The 21556-nt window shown below is 39.2% G+C and overlaps 1 protein-coding gene across 2 annotated transcripts in view; it reads left to right on the top strand.

The window, feature by feature from the left end:
- Positions 1–21556, top strand: part of PRKG1 (protein kinase cGMP-dependent 1) — a 1413309-nt gene that overhangs the window by 891554 nt on the left and 500199 nt on the right. For both annotated transcript variants that reach the window (XM_061402665.1, XM_061402664.1), the window contains exon 4: positions 13563–13668. In XM_061402665.1, coding sequence (XP_061258649.1) covers positions 13563–13668 — 106 coding nt within the window. The remainder of the gene's footprint in view (positions 1–13562; positions 13669–21556) is intronic.

Here is a 21556-nt window from a genome sequence, read left to right as displayed (position 1 = left end):
CGAAAGAATTGCCTGAAACAACATTTCCTTCATCAACATCAACAAAGGACATCACATTTTTCTAGATATTTGGCTGTCTGGCCTAAGACCTGTCACTAAACCATCATCTTTGTGTACAATGCCCCGTACAGGAGTATGTTACTTCAGAGTAACTATAATTATGTATTCATTCATTCATTCAAGTTTTTTCAAACTTTTTGACCAACCCAGTAGTTCTGACGGTCTATTCTCTGTATTGATCTGTTATCTACAATAAAATCTTGCAGTTCAATTACTCCTTTGAGGTGATCCAATTCAATTTCCCACCTGATACAGGAATTCTTTCTCCCCTATTTTATCAGGTGGTCTACTGGAGCATTTCCTGTGATGAGAAATATCTTAGGACAAGTTAGCCATTGCCATATTCTCTTTGTCTTTACATTGAGTCTGATCATCAGCTCTGTCAGTTCTAATCACTGGCTTAGTTCTGTTCTTGACAAATCAAAAGGAACTGCCTCTTAATTCTCCAGAAGCATTATGGAGTAGATTGACCCAAATTTTGCTTGAGATAGAATGCTGCTGCTGCTGCTGCTGCTAAGGCACTTCAGTCGTGTCCGACTCTGTGTGACCCCATAGACGGCAGCCCACCAGGCTCCCCCGTCCCTGGGATTCTCCAGGCAAGAACACTGGAGTGGGTTGCCATTTCTTTCTCCAATGCATGAAAGTGAAAGTGAAGTCGTTCAGTCATGTCTGACTCTTAGCGACCCCATGGACTGCAGCCTACCAGGCTCCTCCATCCATGGGATTTTCCAGGCAAGAGTACTGGAGTGGGGTGCCATTGCCTTAATTAAGGCTATTATCATAAGATGGAATAATAAACAAGTGAATGTATAAATAAAGAGGAAAACTAAAGAAAATTAAAGCAAGAAGGTACTTGAGAACAAGATCTGTATCTTTATCTTTGTGTAACCAGTGCCTAATACAGTTCTTGGCAAGTAGTAAGGTCTAGATAAAAGTCTGAAGAATATTTGTTATAAATATCTCCCAACTTTTGATTTCAGGCTAGCCCTTAATGCCACTATAAACAGCTTTATTGAATATCAACAGCTTTATTGAATTTACTTAAAGGCTAATAAACTCATCAAATCTTTAGGACAGTTACTGAGTTTTCCCTTTCTCTTATCCCGAGTATCCTCAGTTTCTTCGTTTTTATTTGCAGATACTTTTCCGCCTGGTAATCTAGTAACTTATTTACCCTAAAACATTTATTGAGTTCTGTGGGGTCACACTACTCATGGTAGACCATGTACAGTACGGATACATCATTCAGGCCCATGATAACTATGATGCAAGTCACAGTGATAAAAACCACACAGCAGACGCCATCAGAAGTCTGCAGAAAAATCGAGAAATTCTAGCTGGGGTGAACTGGAAAGTCTTCATGGAGAAAGTGGTCTTTAAACTGACTCTTGAAAGACTACTAGAATTGTCATGATTAGAGCAAAATAATTAGAGCAAAGACTGGAAGGCAGAAAATGGAAGGGTAGATTTGGAAACTTGACAGTAGAATTATTGGGCAAAAGAAAAGGTCTGTAAAGGACTGTGAGAGATGAAGCTTGAATGGTAGTTTGTGGATTAAATGCAAAAATGAATAGGTTTTGGTTTATTTATTGGCAGTAGGGAGCCATTGACAATTTTGTGGGCAGAGTAACAGGATTAGAATAGTATTTTATGAAGATCAGTCTTGCAAGACTGTCTTGGAGTAGCTTATTGCTTGAACGGTCCTTCTTTGTCAGTAGTTCACAAAGTGATAATGTGCCTTTTATTGTTCTTCATTAGACAGAACTGAGTACTTTTGTCTTCATGACTATTATTCTCTGGAGGTCTTTTGGCTCCTCCTTTCTCTCTTGTTCCCTAATTTGTATCTGAGTTACAGAGAAAGCCTCTTAATTTCTAGAGGCTCATTCCCCCTTTCTTCCTTCTCTTTGTCTTAATATGCTTGACATTGTGCCTCATGTCAGGGTTGTTTCAGATGACCTGAGGTTGATGGGTTTGCTTGTTTTTCATTTTTATACCCCTACTTCCACCCACCAGCCCCCACCCCAAGTATAAGCTTTATACAGAGCTAAGTGTCTCCAGGTTTCTAAGTGATTGCACTTTGGTTTCATAGACGTTTACAACAGTACACTGTGTTTCCTAAACAAGAACTTCCAGGAGAAAGACTGGGACACCTAGGAATCACCCGCTTCCACAGCCAGGTTTTGTATCCTCAGACCCTATTACTAATTAGCACTTAGCTTTTAGTGTTTGTGGGCTTTGGCCAACGCGAAGGGAGATGTGGTTAGAGTTCTACATTAGTTGAATTTGCTCTGGCACACTTGGCCTCACATATATCTGTCTCTGCTGCCCTTGATGGCTGCTGTCAGCTGGACTCAGGACGGTTCACATGATTTTAATTTCAAAGATGACTTTTTGACACCACTGGGACTCACTGTGCATAAAAAATTGGAGCTTGTAGAATGAAGCACAGTGCTGCTTGAGCTTTTTCACAGAAGGCCACCTAAAGACAGAAGGTAGTTCTAGTAATTCTGGAGGTGAGGGAAGGGGTTGTGCTAGGCATGACATTGTGTTGAGAGCCAGAAGTACAGTAGAAATTAGTCACAAGGAGCCTGCCTCACATGCAAAATACTTTTGAGGAAAGCTCCCTTATATTAAAACCTTGGGTAAAATATGCAGCCCATTTCAGTTTTAATTTCAAGAAATCTTCCCCACCTCCGTGATTGAAGTCAAATTTATATTTCTTTTTGCTCCTATGATATTTAGCAATGAGGACTGAGCAACTAACACACACACACACAGGGTGATAAAGTGGGTCAGAAGAATAGGATGCGAAAAGCAGGTATTCTAAGTCCAGTTTCAGAAATATGTGATAGTGACAAGAAAGCAGGCTTTGGAGTCAGAAAGAAACTGACTCTTATTATATGTGTGACCTGGGCAATAACTTAGCTTCTCTGAGGTGCAGTTTCCATATTGATAGAAAAGGGACAAGAATACTTCGTAGGATTAATATCAGATCAGATCGGATCAGTCGCTCAGTCGTGTCCGACTCTTTGCGATCCCATGAATCGCAGCACGCCAGGCCTCCCTGTCCATCACCAACTCCCGGAGTTCATTCAGACTCATGTCCATCGAGTCAGTGATGCCATCCAGCCATCTCATCCTCTGTCGTCCCCTTCTCCTCCTGCCCCCAATCCCTCCCAGCATCAGAGTCTTTTCCAATGAGTCAACTCTTCGCATGAGGTGGCCAAAGTACTGGAGTTTCAGCTTTAGCATCATTCCTTCCAAAGAAATCCCGGGGCTGATCTCCTTCAGAATGAACTGGTTGGATCTCCTTGCAGTCCAAGGGACTCTCAAGAGTCTTCTCCAATACCACAGTTCAAAAGCATCAATTCTTCGGCGCTTAGCCTTTTTCACAGTCCAACTCTCACATCCATACATGACCACAGGAAAAACCATAGCCTTGACTAGATGAACCTTTGTTGGCAAAGTAATGTCTCTGCTTTTCAATATGCTATCTAGTTTGGTCATAACTTTCCTTCCATGGAGTAAGCGTCTTTTAATTTCATGGCTGCAGTCACCATCTGCAGTGATTTTGGAGTCCAGAAAAATGAAGTCTGACACTGTTTCCCCATCTATTTCCCATGAAGTGATGGGACTGGATGCCATGATCTTTGTTTTCTGAATGTTGAGCTTTAAGCCAACTTTCACTCTCCACTTTCACCTTCATCAAGAGGCTTTTTAGTTCCTCTTCACTTTGTGCCATAAGGGTGGTGTCATCTGCATATCTGAGGTTATTGATATTTCTCCCGGCAATCTTGATTCCAGCTTGTGCTTCTTCCAGTCCAGCGTTTCTCGTGATGTACTCTGCATGTAAGTTAAATAAACAGGGTGACAATATACAGCCTTGATGTACTCCTTTTCCTATTTGGAACCAGTCCGTTGTTCCATGTCCAGTTCTAACTGTTGCTTCCTGACCTGCATACAAATTTCTCAAGAGGCAGATCAGGTGGTCTGGTATTCCCATCTCTTTCAGAATTTTCCACAGTTTATTGTGATCCACACAGTCAAAGGCTTTGGCATAATCAATAAAGCAGAACTAGATGTTTTTCTGGAACTCTCTTGCTTTTTCTATGATCCAGTGGATGTTGGCAATTTGATCTCTGGTTTCTCTGCCTTTTCTAAAACCAGCTTGATCATCAGGAAGTTCACAGTTAATATAGGATAGATATAAGACATGAAGTTGTTATATCATGTAATAAATGCTGAATTATGTTACCAAAATAGTGCTCCTTAATATTTTTACATCTGTTCTAAAATAAATCATCATCCATTTGGTCCTTTAAGTAGCCTTAACTTTTGTTTTTTGTTTGTTTGTTTTTATATTTTTTCTTTATTTTTTAGCCTTAACATTTGAATGTGAATATACATTTTAAAATCATTACATTAGTTAATGTTATAGTATTTTCAAAAAGTTGATCATTTGGGCTTACCAGTTGCATTGTTCAAGGTATGAAAGAAAGTGAAAGGGAAGTCGCTCAGTCGTGTCCGACTCTTTGCGACCCCGTGGACTGTAGCCTACCAGGCTCCTCTCTCCATGGGATTATCCAGGCAAGAATACTGGAGTGGGTTGCCATTTCCTTCTCCAGGGGATCTTCCCGACCCAGGGATCAAACCTGGGTCTCCCACACTGCAGGTGGATGCTTTAACCTCTGAGCCACCAGGGAAGCGATGTTGAGCAGAATTTAGAGGGGAAAAAAATCTATTTCATTTCTTTTGCTTTCATTAAAGGACAGATCACTGTACCACATCCTTTCAAATATATGAAAATCATGACAACACTGATAAGTGATTTTTCTACTATTAAGTTTATAGTAATGATTATCCTTATCTGCAATGTCCAATTTTATAATCCACCATCTTTATAGAATATGTATCATTAAAGAGATAACTTTTCAAGGCAAGAATGTTTAGAATATAACTCCTATACTAACAATTAGGCAGTCTGCACAGTGGAAGTATCAGCACATTTATTACAGATAAATTGTAAATAGCAAACGGCCTGTTCTAATTATGAAGCATTTGTCTTAGAACATTCCAGCAGTTGGAATTGGCTTTAGGCAAACGTATGCCTTAATAATATAGGGAAACAGTTGTGGGCTTCATGGACCCCCTCAAGGTCTCTTCTAAGCTGATTCTGTAGCACTAAGTATCTGAGTGATTCAAGCTTCAAGAAAATGGGAGTAGGGTAGGGTGTAAAAATAAAGTTTCTGGGATTTCTGGAGCATACAATAAAGTACCTTATGGTATGAGCTGGTGCTCTTTTAATGTTGAAGGTGAAATAGAGCAAAGTAAGGACATCTTGTTCTTCTACCCACATTAAACCCTCCAAAGATTCTAGCTCATTCAAAGTTTAGATCAGCAGAAACTTAGATGAGACCCACCTGTTATCTGAGAATGTTCTCTGGAGAACACGAAGACTTAGGGAAGAACAGATTACTCTGAAACCCTTGTCAGAAAACTCAACTTGTGTTTTGCAGCCAAGAAATGTCACTTTGAAAAGCTCAAGTTGATAACCAGTTCTTTTCTGATGGAGATTATCACGGTCTACAATAATTTTTCCAGTGAAGTACAGACATAGATTTTATTTGGAGAAAATGTTTCACATACACCCAAAATTCAATTTAGAAAATACTTGATGAGCGGTACTTTGTGCTATCCTAGGCACAGGAGAAGCATGTAAAGAGAATATGAATATTGGTATGCTGGGCTCAGTGTTCACCCGTTTATTGGCTGAGCCGAGGGAACTCTCTGGAGTCCTGGGAGGAGGACTGGAAATAGTCTGGGAACTTAGGGAAGTGGCTGTTTACTAAATAAGTCTCATTTGAGAAAGTGAAAGTGTTAGTCTCTTAGTCCTGTCCGACCCTTTATGATTCCAGTGACTGCAGCCCGCCATGAATTTCAGAATTCATGGAATTCTCCAGGCCAGAATACTGGAGTTGTTAGCCATTCCCTTCTCTAGGGGATCTTTCCAACCCAGGGATCACACTTGGGTCTCCAGTATTACAGGCAGATTCTTTACCATCTGTAACAATTTGTATGTCCCTGTGGATGTAGACCTGGGTTTCCCAGGTGGTACTAGTGGTAAAAAACCTGCCTGCCAGTGCAGGAGATGTAAGAGACAGGGGTTTGATCCCTTGGTCAGGAAGATTCCCCTGGAGGAGGGCATAGCAATCTGCTCCAGTATTCTTGCCTGGAGAATCAGAGGAGCCTTGGGGGCTACAGTCCATGGAGTCGTACAGAATTGGACCCAACTGAAGTGACTTAGCATGCATGCCTGCATGGATGCAGATCAGCTAAGCATTACCTCTTTCCTCACCATGCTTCCTGTCTCCTTTTCTGGGGTAATCCTTTGTCTAGGATGCTTAGAGCAGGGACTCTTAATCTTAAGGGTGCCATGGATCTATTTGTCACTGATGAAGCATATGGACTCATCTAAAAATGATTATTAAAGCATAAAACACACAAGATTACATAGAGCTGTTCACATTGAAATAGAGTGATAAAACATTTAATAATTAATTGTGGTAAAATAAAATAAGATCTAGAGGTCCAGAGCCACAGTTATCAAGACAGTATGGTACTGGCACAAAGACAGAAATATAGATCAATGGAACAAAATAGAAAGCCCAGAGATAAATCCATGCACATATGGACACCTTATCTTTGACAAAGGAGGCAAGAATATACAATGGATTAAAAACAATCTCTTTAACAAGTGGTGCTGGGAAATCTGGTCAGCCACTTGTAAAAGAATGAAACTAGAACACTTTCTAACACCATATACAAAAATAAACTCAAAATGGATTAAAGATCTCAACGTAAGACCAGAAACTATAAAACTCCTAGAGGAGAACATAGGCAAAACACTCTCTGACATACATCACAGCAGGATCCTCTATGACCCACCTCCCAGAATATTGGAAATAAAAGCAAAAATAAACAAATGGGACCTAATTAAACTTAAAAGCTTCTGCACATCAAAGGAAACTATTAGCAAGGTGAAAAGACAGCCTTCAGAATGGGAGAAAATAATAGCAAATGAAGCAACCGACAAACAACTAATCTCAAAAATATACAAGCAACTCCTACAGCTCAACTCCAGAAAAATAAATGACCCAATCAAAAAATGGGCCAAAGATCTAAATAGACATTTCTCCAAAGAAGACATACAGATGGCTAACAAACACATGAAAAGATGCTCAACATCACTCATTATCAGAGAAATGCAAATCAAAACCACTATGAGGTACCATTTCACACCAGTCAGAATGGCTGCAATCCAAAAGTCTACAAATAATAAATGCTGGAGAGGGTGTGGAGAAAAGGGAACCCTCTTACACTGTTGGTGGGAATGCAAACTAGTACAGCCACTATGGAGAACAGTGTGGAGATTCCTTAAAAAACTGGAAATAGAACTGCCTTATGATCCAGCAATCCCACTGCTGGGCATACACACTGAGGAAACCAGAAGGGAAAGAGACACGTGTACCCCAATGTTCATCGCAGCACTGTTTATAATAGCCAGGTCATGGAAGCAACCTAGATGTCCATCAGCAGATGAATGGATAAGAAAGCTGTGGTACATATACACACTGGAGTATTACTCAGCCATTAGAAAGAATACATTTGAATCAGTTCTAATGAGGTGGATGAAACTGGAGCCTATTATACAGAGTGAAGTAAGCCAGAAGGAAAAACACCCATACAGTATACTAACGCATATATATGGAATTTAGAAAGATGGTAACGATAACCCTGTATACGAGACAGCAAAAGAGACACTGACGTATAAAACAGTCTTATGGACTTTGTGGGAGAGGGAGAGGGTGGGAAGAATTGGGAGAATGGCATTGAAACATGTAAAATATCATATATGAAACGAGATGCCAGTCCAGGTTCAATGCACGATACTGGATGCTTGGGGCTAGTGCACTGGGACGACCCAGAGGGATGGTACGGGGAGGGAGGAGGGAGGAGGGTTCAGGATGGGGAACACATGTATACCTGTGGTGGATTCATTTTGATGTTTGGCAAAGCTAATACAATTATGTGGAGTTTGAAAATAAAATAAAATTAATTAAAATTAAAAAAAAAAAAGAAAAAAAAAGATCTAGAGGTCCAGTTAACTACCATAATCTCAAAATAATGATGAATATAAATTATATTTAAGATATCCTTGACAAATGTAGGATGATATAAAAATAGCCATGTTTTCTACAGTAAAGTGATTTGTTGCCTCTATTTTTTAAGATTATTTATTCTATTTTTAGTTGTGCTGGGTCTTCCTTGCTGCACGTAGGCTTTCTCTAGTTGCAGAGAGCAGGACCTCCTCTTCGTTGCAGTGCAGAGACTTCTCATTTTGGTTGCTTCTGTTGCAGAGCACAGGCTCTAGGCACCTGGGCTTCAGTAATTGCAGTGGGCGGGCTCAATAGTTGCAATGTGTGAGCTTAGTTGCCCGTTGCACATGGAATCTTTTCAAATCAGGGATCAAACCCGTGTCTCCTGCACTGGCAGGTGGATTCCTATCCGCTGTACCACCAGGGACGTCATGTCACCTACACTTAGAAAAGATATGCTCAATTTCAGTAACAGAGTAGTAAAAATAAAGATGTTGTTTTCTCATCTCACAGTCATGAATCCGTTGCATTCCTTCTACAGAGGCCTTCGGGCTCCATAGACCCCGGGTGTCTCCATTCAAACTTCTGTAACAAACACCACAGACTGGTTGCCTTAAACAACAAAGAATTTGCTCACAGTTTTTCTCACAGAACTCACAGAGGGTGTGGAGTTCAAGATCAGGGAGCTAATACAGTGGAGTTCTTGGTGTGAGCTCTCTTCCCAATTATATCCTGAAGTGGCATTATCCTGATGTGTGCATTGGGGGAGGGAGAGAGACTCCTTTTCTATAAGGGCACTAAACACTTCATGAGGGCTTCATCCTCAGAACCTCATCTAGACCTGATAACTTCCTGTACTATTGTGATTTGTAATAAAAAAATATAATATATATTTGGTCTTCATCTCTTTTCTGGCATTGAGCTCCTAAAATCCTTGGAATTTCATTCTTGGAATTTCCTAAGTGAGGAAAGCAACTAATCATTGACCAGGTTTGGCAGGAACAATAGTTTATTGGCCTCTGGGCTAGACCATGAGTTTCTTGAGGGCAGGAATTGTCAGCCTATTTTCTGTCCCTCAAATACAGCAATAGTGTCAACTAGATTGGTGTGAAATAAATATGGGCAGAATAAACCTTTAAGTCATGGGTTCTGTACCCACACATGCTTTCTGAGAATTCTTCCAAAATTTGAATTTGGCAACAGATACATTCCTTGATAGGAGAATTTCAGCCAAACCAGATTTGTGGTTTCATAGTCCAGCACAGTTTTATGTCTCATTCTTCTGTGATTTTGGTGCCTCCTAAACAAAGGCCAGTTTTACCTCTGTTGAAGGTATTCTTGGTATACTCATGCACTGAAGAGATCCCAGGGTAAAGGTAACTAGTATCTTTTCCATATAGTTCAACCTGGCCTCAACCTGAAGAAAAAAATGACAAATGTTTCAGTAGAGAATTCTAGATACATAATTCAATGAAAAAGAAAATACCTTCAGCCAGACCTTTTTTCTGCTTTATGCTCTTCTGACTTCTTTGTTCATCAACAGCAGTCATTGTGAAAATCGCAGGAATTTTGTTCCTGAAGTGCTTATCCCCTACAGAGATTAATACACCACTTAAGATCAAAGGTAAATGGGTTTTTTAAAAAGCGTTCTCTTCAAGTTTTGGAAGCAACAGACTTATACTCCAACAGGCTGTTTAAGAAGCAAGATACTAATCACAGCTCCAATATAACCATGCTTCTGACAACACAGCAAGGTGATTGTTAGTCATGCTTGCCCACCTGTATAAAATGCTGACCTCGCTAATATGTATATTGGCTGCATATAAAAAAGATGTTGGCATCTTGCCCAAGGTCGTGGAAAAACTTGCAATTTCCTCAAGCCATATTCATTATCATACAAAATATCTGAAACATGGTTTTAGACAGTTCAACAGCCATGTAAATGGAAGTAGAAGATAAAAATACTGAATTCTGTGAACTTATTTTTAGAGATCATTTTTCAACACATGAATCATGATATCTAATAAATTCACTTTAGATATTTAAATGTAATCTTAGAGTCTGACTAGGCATATATATATATGTATATATATTTTTTTGCAGGTGAATTTCCTGTAAATAAATAAATTATATTAATTAACAATTATACCCAGTGGTTATCAAATAAAAAGCAAGTTTCTTGAGTTGGGGGAGGTTATAAGAAATGAGACAGGGACTTTTCTATGAGGGAATATGGTACATTCTTATTTGAGGTAACATAATATAGACATTAGAGGTAATTGACAGTATTAGCAACATGTGTAAAGTGCTAATGAGTGCCACAGATAGATACAGCTATAGCAATTCATAGGACAAAAGGTTGCTGATCAGGAGAGACCACAGATGGAAAATGGACTTGGAAGTGTGAACTAACACTAACAATGCTGCAGGTAACTTAGTACACACACATATCCCACTACTGCCCTCCCAGCCCTGCATCCCCCACAAGCTTTTGCTGTCACTCCCATTGCTGTCTTATTCACTTAGACCCTCCTCACTTCATTCCTGAGCTACTGTGGCCTCTGTCTCGTGCTCATCACTCCTTGTCTGAATCTGGGCACACAATGTATGATCAGACAATTCTCCTCACGCTGAGCTTTCCTCATATTACCGCTCTGTCCCACGGTTTGTACATAAAGTGCATATTTGATGACACTAGTCATGGTCTGTATTCTGCTTGACTAAGGTGTTTCTGAATCCAATGTGTCCCTTCTAGATTAGTCTTTCTCAGCTATCGCCATGATCTTATCTTTGGGTTTCAGAGATTATAATAGAAGCCTTTATATACTGTTACCAGGGGTGTGCATTGTGAAGTCTTTCTGTAGGGCAGAGCCTTAAAATGCATCTATGCTTTATTTCATTCTAACATTATGCTTCCAATCATGCCTTTGAGATGTGTTTAAAAAACCCATATCATAGTAAAGCTATTTTTATTGCTGCTATTTTTTAAAATAACACAATTTGTTGGTTATCCTAATTGGTCCCTTGGAGGGAGGAGTATCTGTACTCAAAATACCTGGGAAACATTAAAAATGATGGTGAATATAGAAAATACTATTTTTTTTCTAGTAAGCATTTTACTTTTTTTAATTTCCCCATGGTGTGTCCTTTAAAATTGTGGTTCTTTTGTTCTGTTTTTTTAAGATCTCTACTAACTTCCTGTTGTTCATCAAATTAATCCTTGCTTCTTCTGCCTGGCTTCCAGGACCCTGCATCAGCCTGCTCTCAAATTGTGTAGCAGCCCTGTAGAAATCTCAGCCATTTCAGTATGTTTCTATCTCTCACTGGACTCCCAGAGCCCAGACTCATTCCTAATGGTGTTCTCGTTTATGTGCTTTCCCCACATGACTGCCCTTTGTCTATCTCTGTCCTAGTTCAACTTCTGTTGTTTTTCAAAGTTCTAATGAATCTTGTCAAGATTTTCTCAGTCCCTCGTGGTGGTATCATCCAGTTCTGTGGTTCATCTCAAGTAAACAGGTGTTCTGGAAAAGAGCCTGGATTCAACTGAAGGAACTAGAATGTAACTGGAGAATACCTGTGAGATGAGCTTTGTTTTCTGATGAAGGTTCATTTTTTGAAGGCTATTTGGAATGGAGCCATGTACACACCAGTCCTTGCTGCCTTGTTCTTTTTCTACTTAACTGAACATCTGTTTTCTTCAGTAAAGAACTGGCTAAGGGAGAAGTCATGTTTTCTTTCTAAGCTTCAAATAATTGTTCAAGGAAAAATTAGGTAAAATTCAAAAAAATAAAGGTTTACTCTATTTACTCAATAATCCTTTTATCAGCTTTTCCCTCTGTGTGTTACTTCTAGCATCTTCCCTCAGGGCACATACATGGCCTACTTATTCCAACATTTTCTCCACTTCCTTACCCCAAATCTTGATCTATTGCATTCACTGGGCTTGGTCTGAGAACTGTGAAGAAAAGAGAACTGCATTCATTCATATTTCTATGTTTGATTCATTAAATTATGAGTGCTCAGTTATGTTTGACTCTTTGTGACCCCATAGATTGTAGTCTGCCAGACTCCTCTGTCCATAGCATTCTCCAGGCAAGAATAATGGAGTGGGTAGCCATTCCTTTCTCCTGGATATCTTCCCGACCCAGGGATCAAACTCAGATCTTCTGTATTGCAGGTGGATTCTTTAACCCCACACCACCTCATTGAACTATATTTCCCTATATATATAATGAGGGAACTATCCATTTCCCTCATTGAACTATAACCTGGCCCCATTCACTGGTCTTGCTCAAACCTGTGCACAGCCCTTCTCTACCCTATACTCTGTGGGTACGATGTATGCATGCATGCTAAGTAGCTTTAGTGGTGTCTGACTCTTTGAAACCCTATGGACTGTAGCCCACTAGGTTCCTCTGTCCTTGGGATTCTCCAGGCAAGAATACTGGAGTAAGTTGACATTTCCTACTCCAGCAGAACTTCTGACCCAGGGATCAAACCGCATCTCTTGCATCTCCTGCATTGGCAGGCGGATTCTTTACCATTAGTGCTATCTGGGAAGTCCATTATGAAAATTTGCAGACATACATAAAAATAGAGAGCATAGTAAAATCTGCCTGTTAAATACTCATCACACAGATTCAATTATCAACATTTTTAACATACTCTTCTTTTAAAAGAAAGTTTTATCTTAATATTTTTGTTTTCTTACACTGTAACATCTGTCTTTTTTCTAAAACTTGTCTTTTAGTCATATGCTTATTAGATCAAATGGTGATCTATCCTGTGGTTTTGAGTTTCTGTACTTAATCATTGTCAAAGCCAGTGGTATGGGAGAACAGAAATTAAAATTCAACAAACGTATCTAATATAGTTTTGTATGGTAACTGTGGGCACAGGTTACAATTTAATTGTAATTATTATTTCTATTCTATTAACTCCTAAACCTGAATTTATACCTACATTTTTTACAATTAAAATATGATCATGTGAGTCATTAATACTATTCTGGTTAATTACCAAGTGTTACTTCTTGTGAACCTCTCTTCACGTGATTTTCTTTGTATACAACTAAATACTTCCAGTGTGTACTTAGACCTTATCATCCCTTGAGAACCTAAGAATAACAGGAAGCTTCCTTATAGATAGTAATACTAGTGTTAAATTATGAACTACATTTTGTCTGTAAGAACTTGTCTTCTTAACTAAATAGAATAGCATTAGGATATTAGCTTTAAACGAAGGTTAATCACTTTCATTCCTCTGAATAACTCATTACTTTTACACAGTATAGTTCACTGTTGAAGTTCTCTAATTTTTGCCTATTTGTTTTTTCTTTTTCCCCAGCTCTTGTAAATGTGAAACTCTGGGCCATTGATCGACAATGTTTTCAGACGATAATGATGAGGACAGGACTTATCAAGCATACCGAGTATATGGAATTTTTAAAAAGGTAGGATGCTTTTCTTTTCTCCTGAGAGTGTTTTATTGTCTTTTCAACCTTTTCCTGAAATGCAGCCCAGGGAACATTTTTTGCCTTTATCTCCGTTGTATTAGCCTACTAATTTATGGAAGTACAAGATTTTAGACTGGCTTCTTTCTATTTCTGCTGCCAAATTTCATGATATGTGGTTAAGTCAGAACTTCAGAGTTTCATTCAATATTCTGTTATAGAGGAGAGAAACAAGTGAGTATCTGCATGAACAAAAAAGGATATTGAGGTCATCTCTATTTATCAGTTAATATATTGTAACTCTTCTCAAGCAACCCAGAGTATAAGACTGAATCATCTCTTATATGAAGTTTCATATTAAAGATCAGATGACTAAGGTGAAAAAGTTCCAAGAAACAGCTTATTATCCTTTAATCCTGAATTTAATTTCCAAAATTAAATTCATTTTATGTTGCAGTTCTGAAGTATCAAAGGCTTTTCTTGTCTTTATATTATCATAATAACTCAATATACCATGGGAATTGGAATGAAACACCAGTTTTCATTTCTTAGGAATATACTGGTATTCATTGAAATTAATTTGTCTCTAAGCTTATTTTACAGAAACTATATTATTTTGTCATTAAAAATAATATTGACAACTTTGCCTTTTTTCAGAAAGTAGTTATTTTGTACAATTTTTCTTTTGAAAATAGAATCATCTTTAAGTAGTTATATATAGAGTATGTGAGCTAAATGGGGGTGCAACACCAATTAAGATTTCATTTTCATTTTTGAGAGCTAAAATGTTAAACTGGCCTTTTCATTTTATGTTTTTATTTTTGGCAAATAAATGACCTAAGTTAAACTAAAAAAATCAAATTCATACTTTGTATCAGTGATACAAAAGTTTTAATAGATATTCATTGAATTTTCTTAAATGCAATTGTATACTTGGATATTTCTTTTGGTTTGTTTCTGATTAACTGTTCATATATTTTTCATTTCCACATAGTTTTCTTTATATTCTTGCTAAAATTCAAATATGTCAAGTGATAATGTGTTAAAAAAATTACTGTGTTGGTAGGGTGTCAGTTTTTTATCTCAGTGTGATTTAGTGAAACACTTAGGAAAAGTGGAAATGGGAGTTTCTGTTTAAATGTTAGTATAGTTCACAAGGAAATGATTCAAGTGCCAAATGATATGGCACTTGTATTAATATGCATATAGATATATGTTGATATGTGTATTGATATATAGATGTGTGTATGTGAATGGAGAGAGATGGAAGGAGACAGAATGAATGTTCACTGTAAGCCTCTATCAAAGTGCAAGTTACTGATTTTCTTGTGACATAGCCCTGAAACAGAAAGATCCCAATTGGTAATCAGTGAAATGCTTGTTTGTGGGACAGAACTCACTATTTGTCTCACATACCTAGGAGCTGGGTACTCACCACGCTGACTTCAGCTTCCATAAGTTTTCATAACAAAATGGAATTGTGGCAATGCTGTCTTGCATGACACCAACAAAAACTTTTTAGAGGCACAGTTCCAGGAAATTGGAGATGCCTCCGTGCTCCGTGTGTGTGTGTGTGTGTGTGTGTGTGTGTGTGTGTTTGTGTGTTTGTGTGTGTGTGTGTGTGTGTGAGAGTGAGATTCACCCTGGATAAACTTTTATTATTGTAGTCTCAGAGCTGTTCAAATTTGTCATCTACTTTGACAATTCAAACCTTAAGCCATAGAAGTTGGTTCTCTAGGATTTGTGAACATTCCACGTTGGTCATCTTAGAGCAAGTGGAGTTTAACTGATTTAATATAAAAGAGGCACTGACTTTGATGTCACTTTGCATCTGGCCACTCTGTGAAACATCAAGTCCACACCATTTGCATATGCAGTACTGGGCTGAGAGTCCAGAGAGATGACACAGTGACCACTGTTGCCTCGGGCTGGTTTTAATCTTCCTAAATGATGACAGTGACCAGCTGGCTCCCTCTATAGCCTTTCAATGGCTGGCAGTTCCTGCTGAATTAGCTATAGCCTCATTAACTGGTTATTTAAGGTCCTGCCCCAGCCAGTGGCTCCCTGCTTTTTCAGCCTGGTTTCTTCTTGCCCCGGGGCAAACCTAATGATTCCAGGTGCTCAAGCAGACCCTGTGCTTTTACGCAGCATCCTGCCTCTGTTGCCTTTTCCCCCACAGTCAGTGTTCAAGTCTTAACTAACTAAAAGCTTCCCTTTCCATAGATACTGTTGTTTCTACTGAGAAGTAACCTCTCCTTCCTCTGAAGCCTCCTTTCTACCATGTTTTCTACTATATTATAACCTCACTACTAAGCTTAACTCTACTTTTAAGCTATAAACTTTTAAGGACTAGAGCTATTTCTTCAGCATCTTGATACTCTTCTTCGGCACAAAGCTTGTCATTTTGTAGACAGGCATTTTATAAAAGGACAGTAAGTGTGGGGCATGTATGTGATTTGCAGGGCCCACTGGAAAATAAAATTCAAGGCTCCTTTTTCAAAAGTAGGGAAACATTTCAAGTCACTGGTGGCATAGTATTAAACAAAGCGTAGGAATTGTCTAATCTTGCTGCTGCTGCTGCATGCATCAGGCATGGAAATGCAGAGCCAAAATGCAAGGGTTTCTTTCTTACAGTCAGTTTTTATTTTCATTTCAGGGTTTTAACCCATTTTATAGATACTAGTCATGTGGTTTGGCCTCCTTTTTGCTATTAAATGCCACATCAAACGTGGTTCTGGTTCTTTAATGCTGTTAGTCCATTCTCTTTTATGCTTATATTTCGCATTCCCTGATGAAAACACAGATGTTCCTATGCAAGCATAGCAAAAAAAAATTTTTTTTTTTTTTTCATGGAGCAGTGCTACGAAGCGAGGCACTGTTTCTGTAGGTCCAGTGGCAGTTTTGTCAGTTGCCAACACTTTCCAACATTTGGCTACTGAAAAATGGACTTGTTTCACAGACGGATTCTGAAAAATGAGCCAAATAACTGCCAGAGTCAATTTGTGTCACTTTTTCCTGAGCGTTTTCTCTGTGCCGCTTTTGGCACACACATCTGTACCCAGAGGAGCGTTAGAATGCAGCTGTGTGACCAATGGGATATACTTGTAGGAACTGGGTTTTCTGTTCGTCCCAAACTATGATGCTGCCGCTGCTGCTGAACCTCCTATTTATCTTAATGCCTCACTGACAAATCAGAAAAACAACAGGGACTGTTTGGAATTTAAATTACTCAGTCAAGCCTGCTGATCCTCAAAAAAAAAAAAGTAAAACTTTTCTTGATCCACTAAGGAATCTTTTGTTAAGGCAGGTAATTTTGTATCATCATTCTGCATAAAACCTTTCTGTGACTACTTCTCACTCTTAAGATAGAGTAGTTCTTTGCATTGTCTCCAAATCCCTGTTTCCTTTGGCTACTGCTCACCTCTGCAGATTCATCTCACTCTCCATCTTCTTCCTCGTCTTCTCATTGGCTCTTTGCTCTAGTTCAGTCCAGTTGCTCAGTCATGTCCTACTCTTTGCAACTCCATGGACTACAGCATGCCAGGCCTCCCTGTCCATCGCCAGCTCCCAGAGTTTACTCAAACTCATGTCAAGAAGAAGAGTGGACTTTTGGTAAATCATAGAGCTATGCTATTCTATGCTAAGTCACTTCAGTCGTGTCCAACTCTGTGCAACCCCATAGACGGCGGCCCACCAGGCTCCCCGTCCCTGGGATTCTCCAGGCAAGAACACTGGAGTGGGCTGCCATTTCCTTCTCCAATGCATGAAAGTGAAAAGTGGAAGTGAAGTCGCTCAGTCATGTCCGACTCTTAGCGACCCCATGGACTGCAGCCTAACAGGCTCCTCCGTCCATGGGATTTTCCAAGCAAGAGTACTGGAGTGGGGTGCCACTGCCTTCTCCGAATCATAGAGCTACAGTGCTGAATTAATCCTTCTGCCACAGTTTTCTTGTGGAAAGCCCTGCTGCACATTTTGGTGCTGTGTACTGTGTTAGTCTCTCAGTCAAGTCCAACTCTTTGTGAATCCATGGACTATAGCCTGCCAAACCCCTCTGTCCATGGAATTCTTCAGGCAAGAATACTGGAGTGGGTAGCCATTCTCTTCCCTGGGGGATCTTTCCAAACCAGGGATCAAACCCAGGTCTCCTGCTTTGCAGATAGATTCTTCACTGTCTGAGCCACCAGGGAAGCTCAATATAAAGGTTCCTTATTCTATATGCCCATTCCTAGGGAGTAAGGCCAAATCTGGTTTGCTATTCCACCTTATCCTGTAAAACAATAATACTTGTATACACACCTAACGTAATTAAATATGTTACTTACATATGTGTATTAGAAAAGTAAGTAATATTGCTTTTAAAAAAGCAGTATGACTTTTCTTCTAGAAACTCCTGCTAACTTTTATATATCAGTATGGCCTTCACTATGAGGATAATTTCATTTTGGTTTGACTGTGACTTCAGCCTCTACCCCAGACCAAAACTTGTTGAATCTTCTCTTTAATTGCTTTACATTTCTCTCATCCAGTAGTTTTTGCCATACCTGCCATTAGCAGGTGCCTACATAACAATGCATCTTCATGTCTGGTCTGATATAGCAATAATGATTACATTTTAGATTTAGAAAAATTTAAGACAAGATAGTTTCATCTCTGTTGACATGTTATAGGTATAGCAGTTGAGTCTTAGAGCCCAGAATAAAGTCATATTTAGTTAGAAAACTTAGAACCCAGGCTTATGAATTCCCCATCTGAGTATCCTACAATATATGGACTCAAGTTCATAGTTTGTATATTATGAAGCTCTTCACTGTAGCAAGCTTAACATGAGAGTGGGTTGGTGGTATTTTTGCCTCTCCAGAAAGATAACTAATAAAAAAGTATTAATTTGTTATCATATAGACATTTTTCTATACTCTTTAACATCCCTCATGGCATATGAAGTTAAAAGACGCTTACTCCTTGGAAGGAAAGTTATGACCAACCTAGACAGCATATTAAAAAGCAGAGACATTACTTTGCCAACAAAGGTCCATCTAGTCAAGGCTATGGTTTTTCCTGTGGTCATGTATGGATGTGAGAATTGGACTGTGAAGAAGGCTGAGCACCGAAGAATTGATGCTTTTGAACTGTGGTATTAGAGAAGACTCTTGAGAGTCCCTTAGACTGCAAGGAGATCCAACCAGTCCATCCTAAAGGAGATCAGTCCTGAGGGTTCATTGGAAGGACTGATGTTGAAACTGAAACTCCAATACTTTGACCACCTGATGTGAAGAGCTGACTCATTTGAAAAGACCCTGATGCTGGGGAAGATCGAGGGCAGGAGGAGAAGGGGACGACAGAGGATGAGATGGTTGGATGGCATCACTGACTCAATGGACATGGGTTTGGCTGGACTCCGGGAGCTGGTGATGGACAGGGAGGCCTGGCATGCTACATTTCATGGAGTCACAAAGAGTCGGACATGACTGACTAAACTGAACATGGCATATGGGATCTTAGTTCCCTGACAAGGGATTGAGCCTGGAGGAGTGGAATCAACCATTGGATTTCTAGAGAGGTCCCTATACTCTATATGATTTAATTTCAGCCTTGGGATAATGAAAACTTAAAATGCCTTGCAAGTATTTCTTTCTCTGATCCAGTTTAAAAATCAAAAAAATTTTCATATTCTTAACTCAATCCAGTAGGTCACCTTATTTCACAGATTTTTATTTTTTATCATATTTATAAAAGAACATAGAGATGTAGAGTTCTTAGAGTAGAATATAAACTTGTAAAGGATATAAGAGTTTTCTCATTCCACTAATGGGAGAGCCAAGACCTAGGCTGGTTATGGAAATTGCCCAGGGTCACACAAGAAATTGATAGTATGGTTAACCCTTGAACAATGTGATGATTGGGGCACCAGCCCTTTTGCAGTCACAAACTGGAGTATAACTTATAGTCAGCCCTCTATATGATTCCTCTATATCTACCATACCACATCATCAGTTCCAACCAACCATGGGTTGTGAGACATTGTAGTGTTTACTGTAGAAAAAAAAAAATGTCACTGCTGTTCAAGGGTCAACTATATACTGATCAAATTCTCTGCCCTAAAGTAAAGCTGAAATTTTGCTATTGTATAGAATGTCAGCTGTCTTTTGTTCAAAATCTCCAGAGTAGAACTCACCATGATCATGACTAAACATATGTTCTGGTGTTTCACAATTCCTCTAGGATAGGTGTTAATGTTCCTGCTAAGATTGGTTTATTTGCCATGCAAAGAGAAAGTAACTGCGTATAGCTACCCTTGTAATGTCAGTTTTGAATGGCAGATGTGGGGTGCGTCTGGAAATTGACGTTTTTAACAAGTTCTCAGCGGATGCTCATGTTTTTAGTCTGGGAACTACTCTTGGGAATCATTGATCCAGTGTATAAGATGAAAGTAGAAATTATATTTCAAATATTCCAGATGTTTGTATGATGTGTTAGGAAAAGAGTATATTTCGATTTTGGATTCATTTATAGATATGTAAGCTTAGACAAGTTTCTGTGTGTTTTTTTTTTTTTTTTTTATGGAGGATAGTTGCTTTACAATGTTGTTAGTTTCTGCTTTACTGTGAAGTGAATCAGTTATTGATATACATATATCCACTCTTTTTTACATTTCCTTCCTATTTGGATCACCATAAAGCACTGAATAGCGTTTCCTGTGCTATACAGTCTGTTCTCATTACTAACCTACTTTATACATGTATATATGTCAACCCCGCTCTCCCGTTTTGTCCCACCCTCCTTCCCCCTTGGTAACCATAAATTTGTTGTCTACATATGTGACTTTTTCTGCTTTGCTTATAAGTTCATCTGTACCATTTTTCTCAGAGAAGGCAATGGCAACCCATTCCAGTACTCTTGCCTGGAAAATCCTGTGGACAGAGGAGCCTGGTGGGCTGCAGTCCATGGGGTCGCTAAGAGTTGGACTCGACAGAGTGACTTCACTTTCACTTTTCACTTTGATGCATTGGAGAAGGAAATGGCAACCCACTCCAGTGTTCTTGCCTGGAGAATCCCAGGGATGGGGGAGCCTGGTGGGCTGCCGTCTATGGGGTCGCACAGAGTCGGACACGACTGAAGCGACTTAACTGCAGCAGCATACCATTTTTCTAGATTCAGGCAAGTTTCTTTAATCTGACTAAGTTTTTGCAATCAAAAATAGGGGACCCTCCCACCATGAAGGAATAGAATTAGGAATAAACAAAATAGATAATATGAGCAAACAGTTACTGAGTGTATGCCAAGCAGTTTTGAAAACACTCTAGATGTATTAACTTATTCAATCCTCAAGAAAAGTCTTTAAAGCTAGTGGTTCCAGAAATGATACTTAAAATTGGCCCCATGCTGCCTCAGTAACTACTGGATCCTCAAATAGTAGTTCCCACCCATTGCTACCCTTCTCAACAAACTTAAATTTACTTTGCTTGGACATTTGGGCAGTCAGTCGACTTTATTCTTGGTTTATCTGGGTTTCCAATTTGCTGCATTTTTTCTCTAATAGTCCCCTTTCCCTAAACCTCAATAATTTATTCCTTCCTCCTACCACCTAGGATGTTGTTGTTTAGTCACTAAGTTGTGTCCAAATCTTTGTGACCCCATAAATTGGAGCATGCCAGGCTTCCCCGTCCTTCACTATCTCCTGGAGTTTGCTCAAACTCACGTCCATTGAATCAGTGATGCCATCCAACCATCTCATCCTCTGTCGTCCCCTTCTCCTCCTGCCTTCAATCCTTCCCAGCATCAGGGTCTTTTCTGATGAGTCAGCTCTTCACATCAGGTGGGCAAAGTATTGGAGTTTCAGCCTCAGTCCTTCCAAGGAACTTTCAGAGTTGATTTCCTTTTAGATGGACTG

The sequence above is a fragment of the Bos javanicus genome, chromosome 26 (assembly GCF_032452875.1).
Source record: "Bos javanicus breed banteng chromosome 26, ARS-OSU_banteng_1.0, whole genome shotgun sequence".
NCBI lineage: Eukaryota > Metazoa > Chordata > Mammalia > Artiodactyla > Bovidae > Bos > Bos javanicus.
This window is presented reverse-complemented; position numbering and strand designations above follow the sequence as displayed.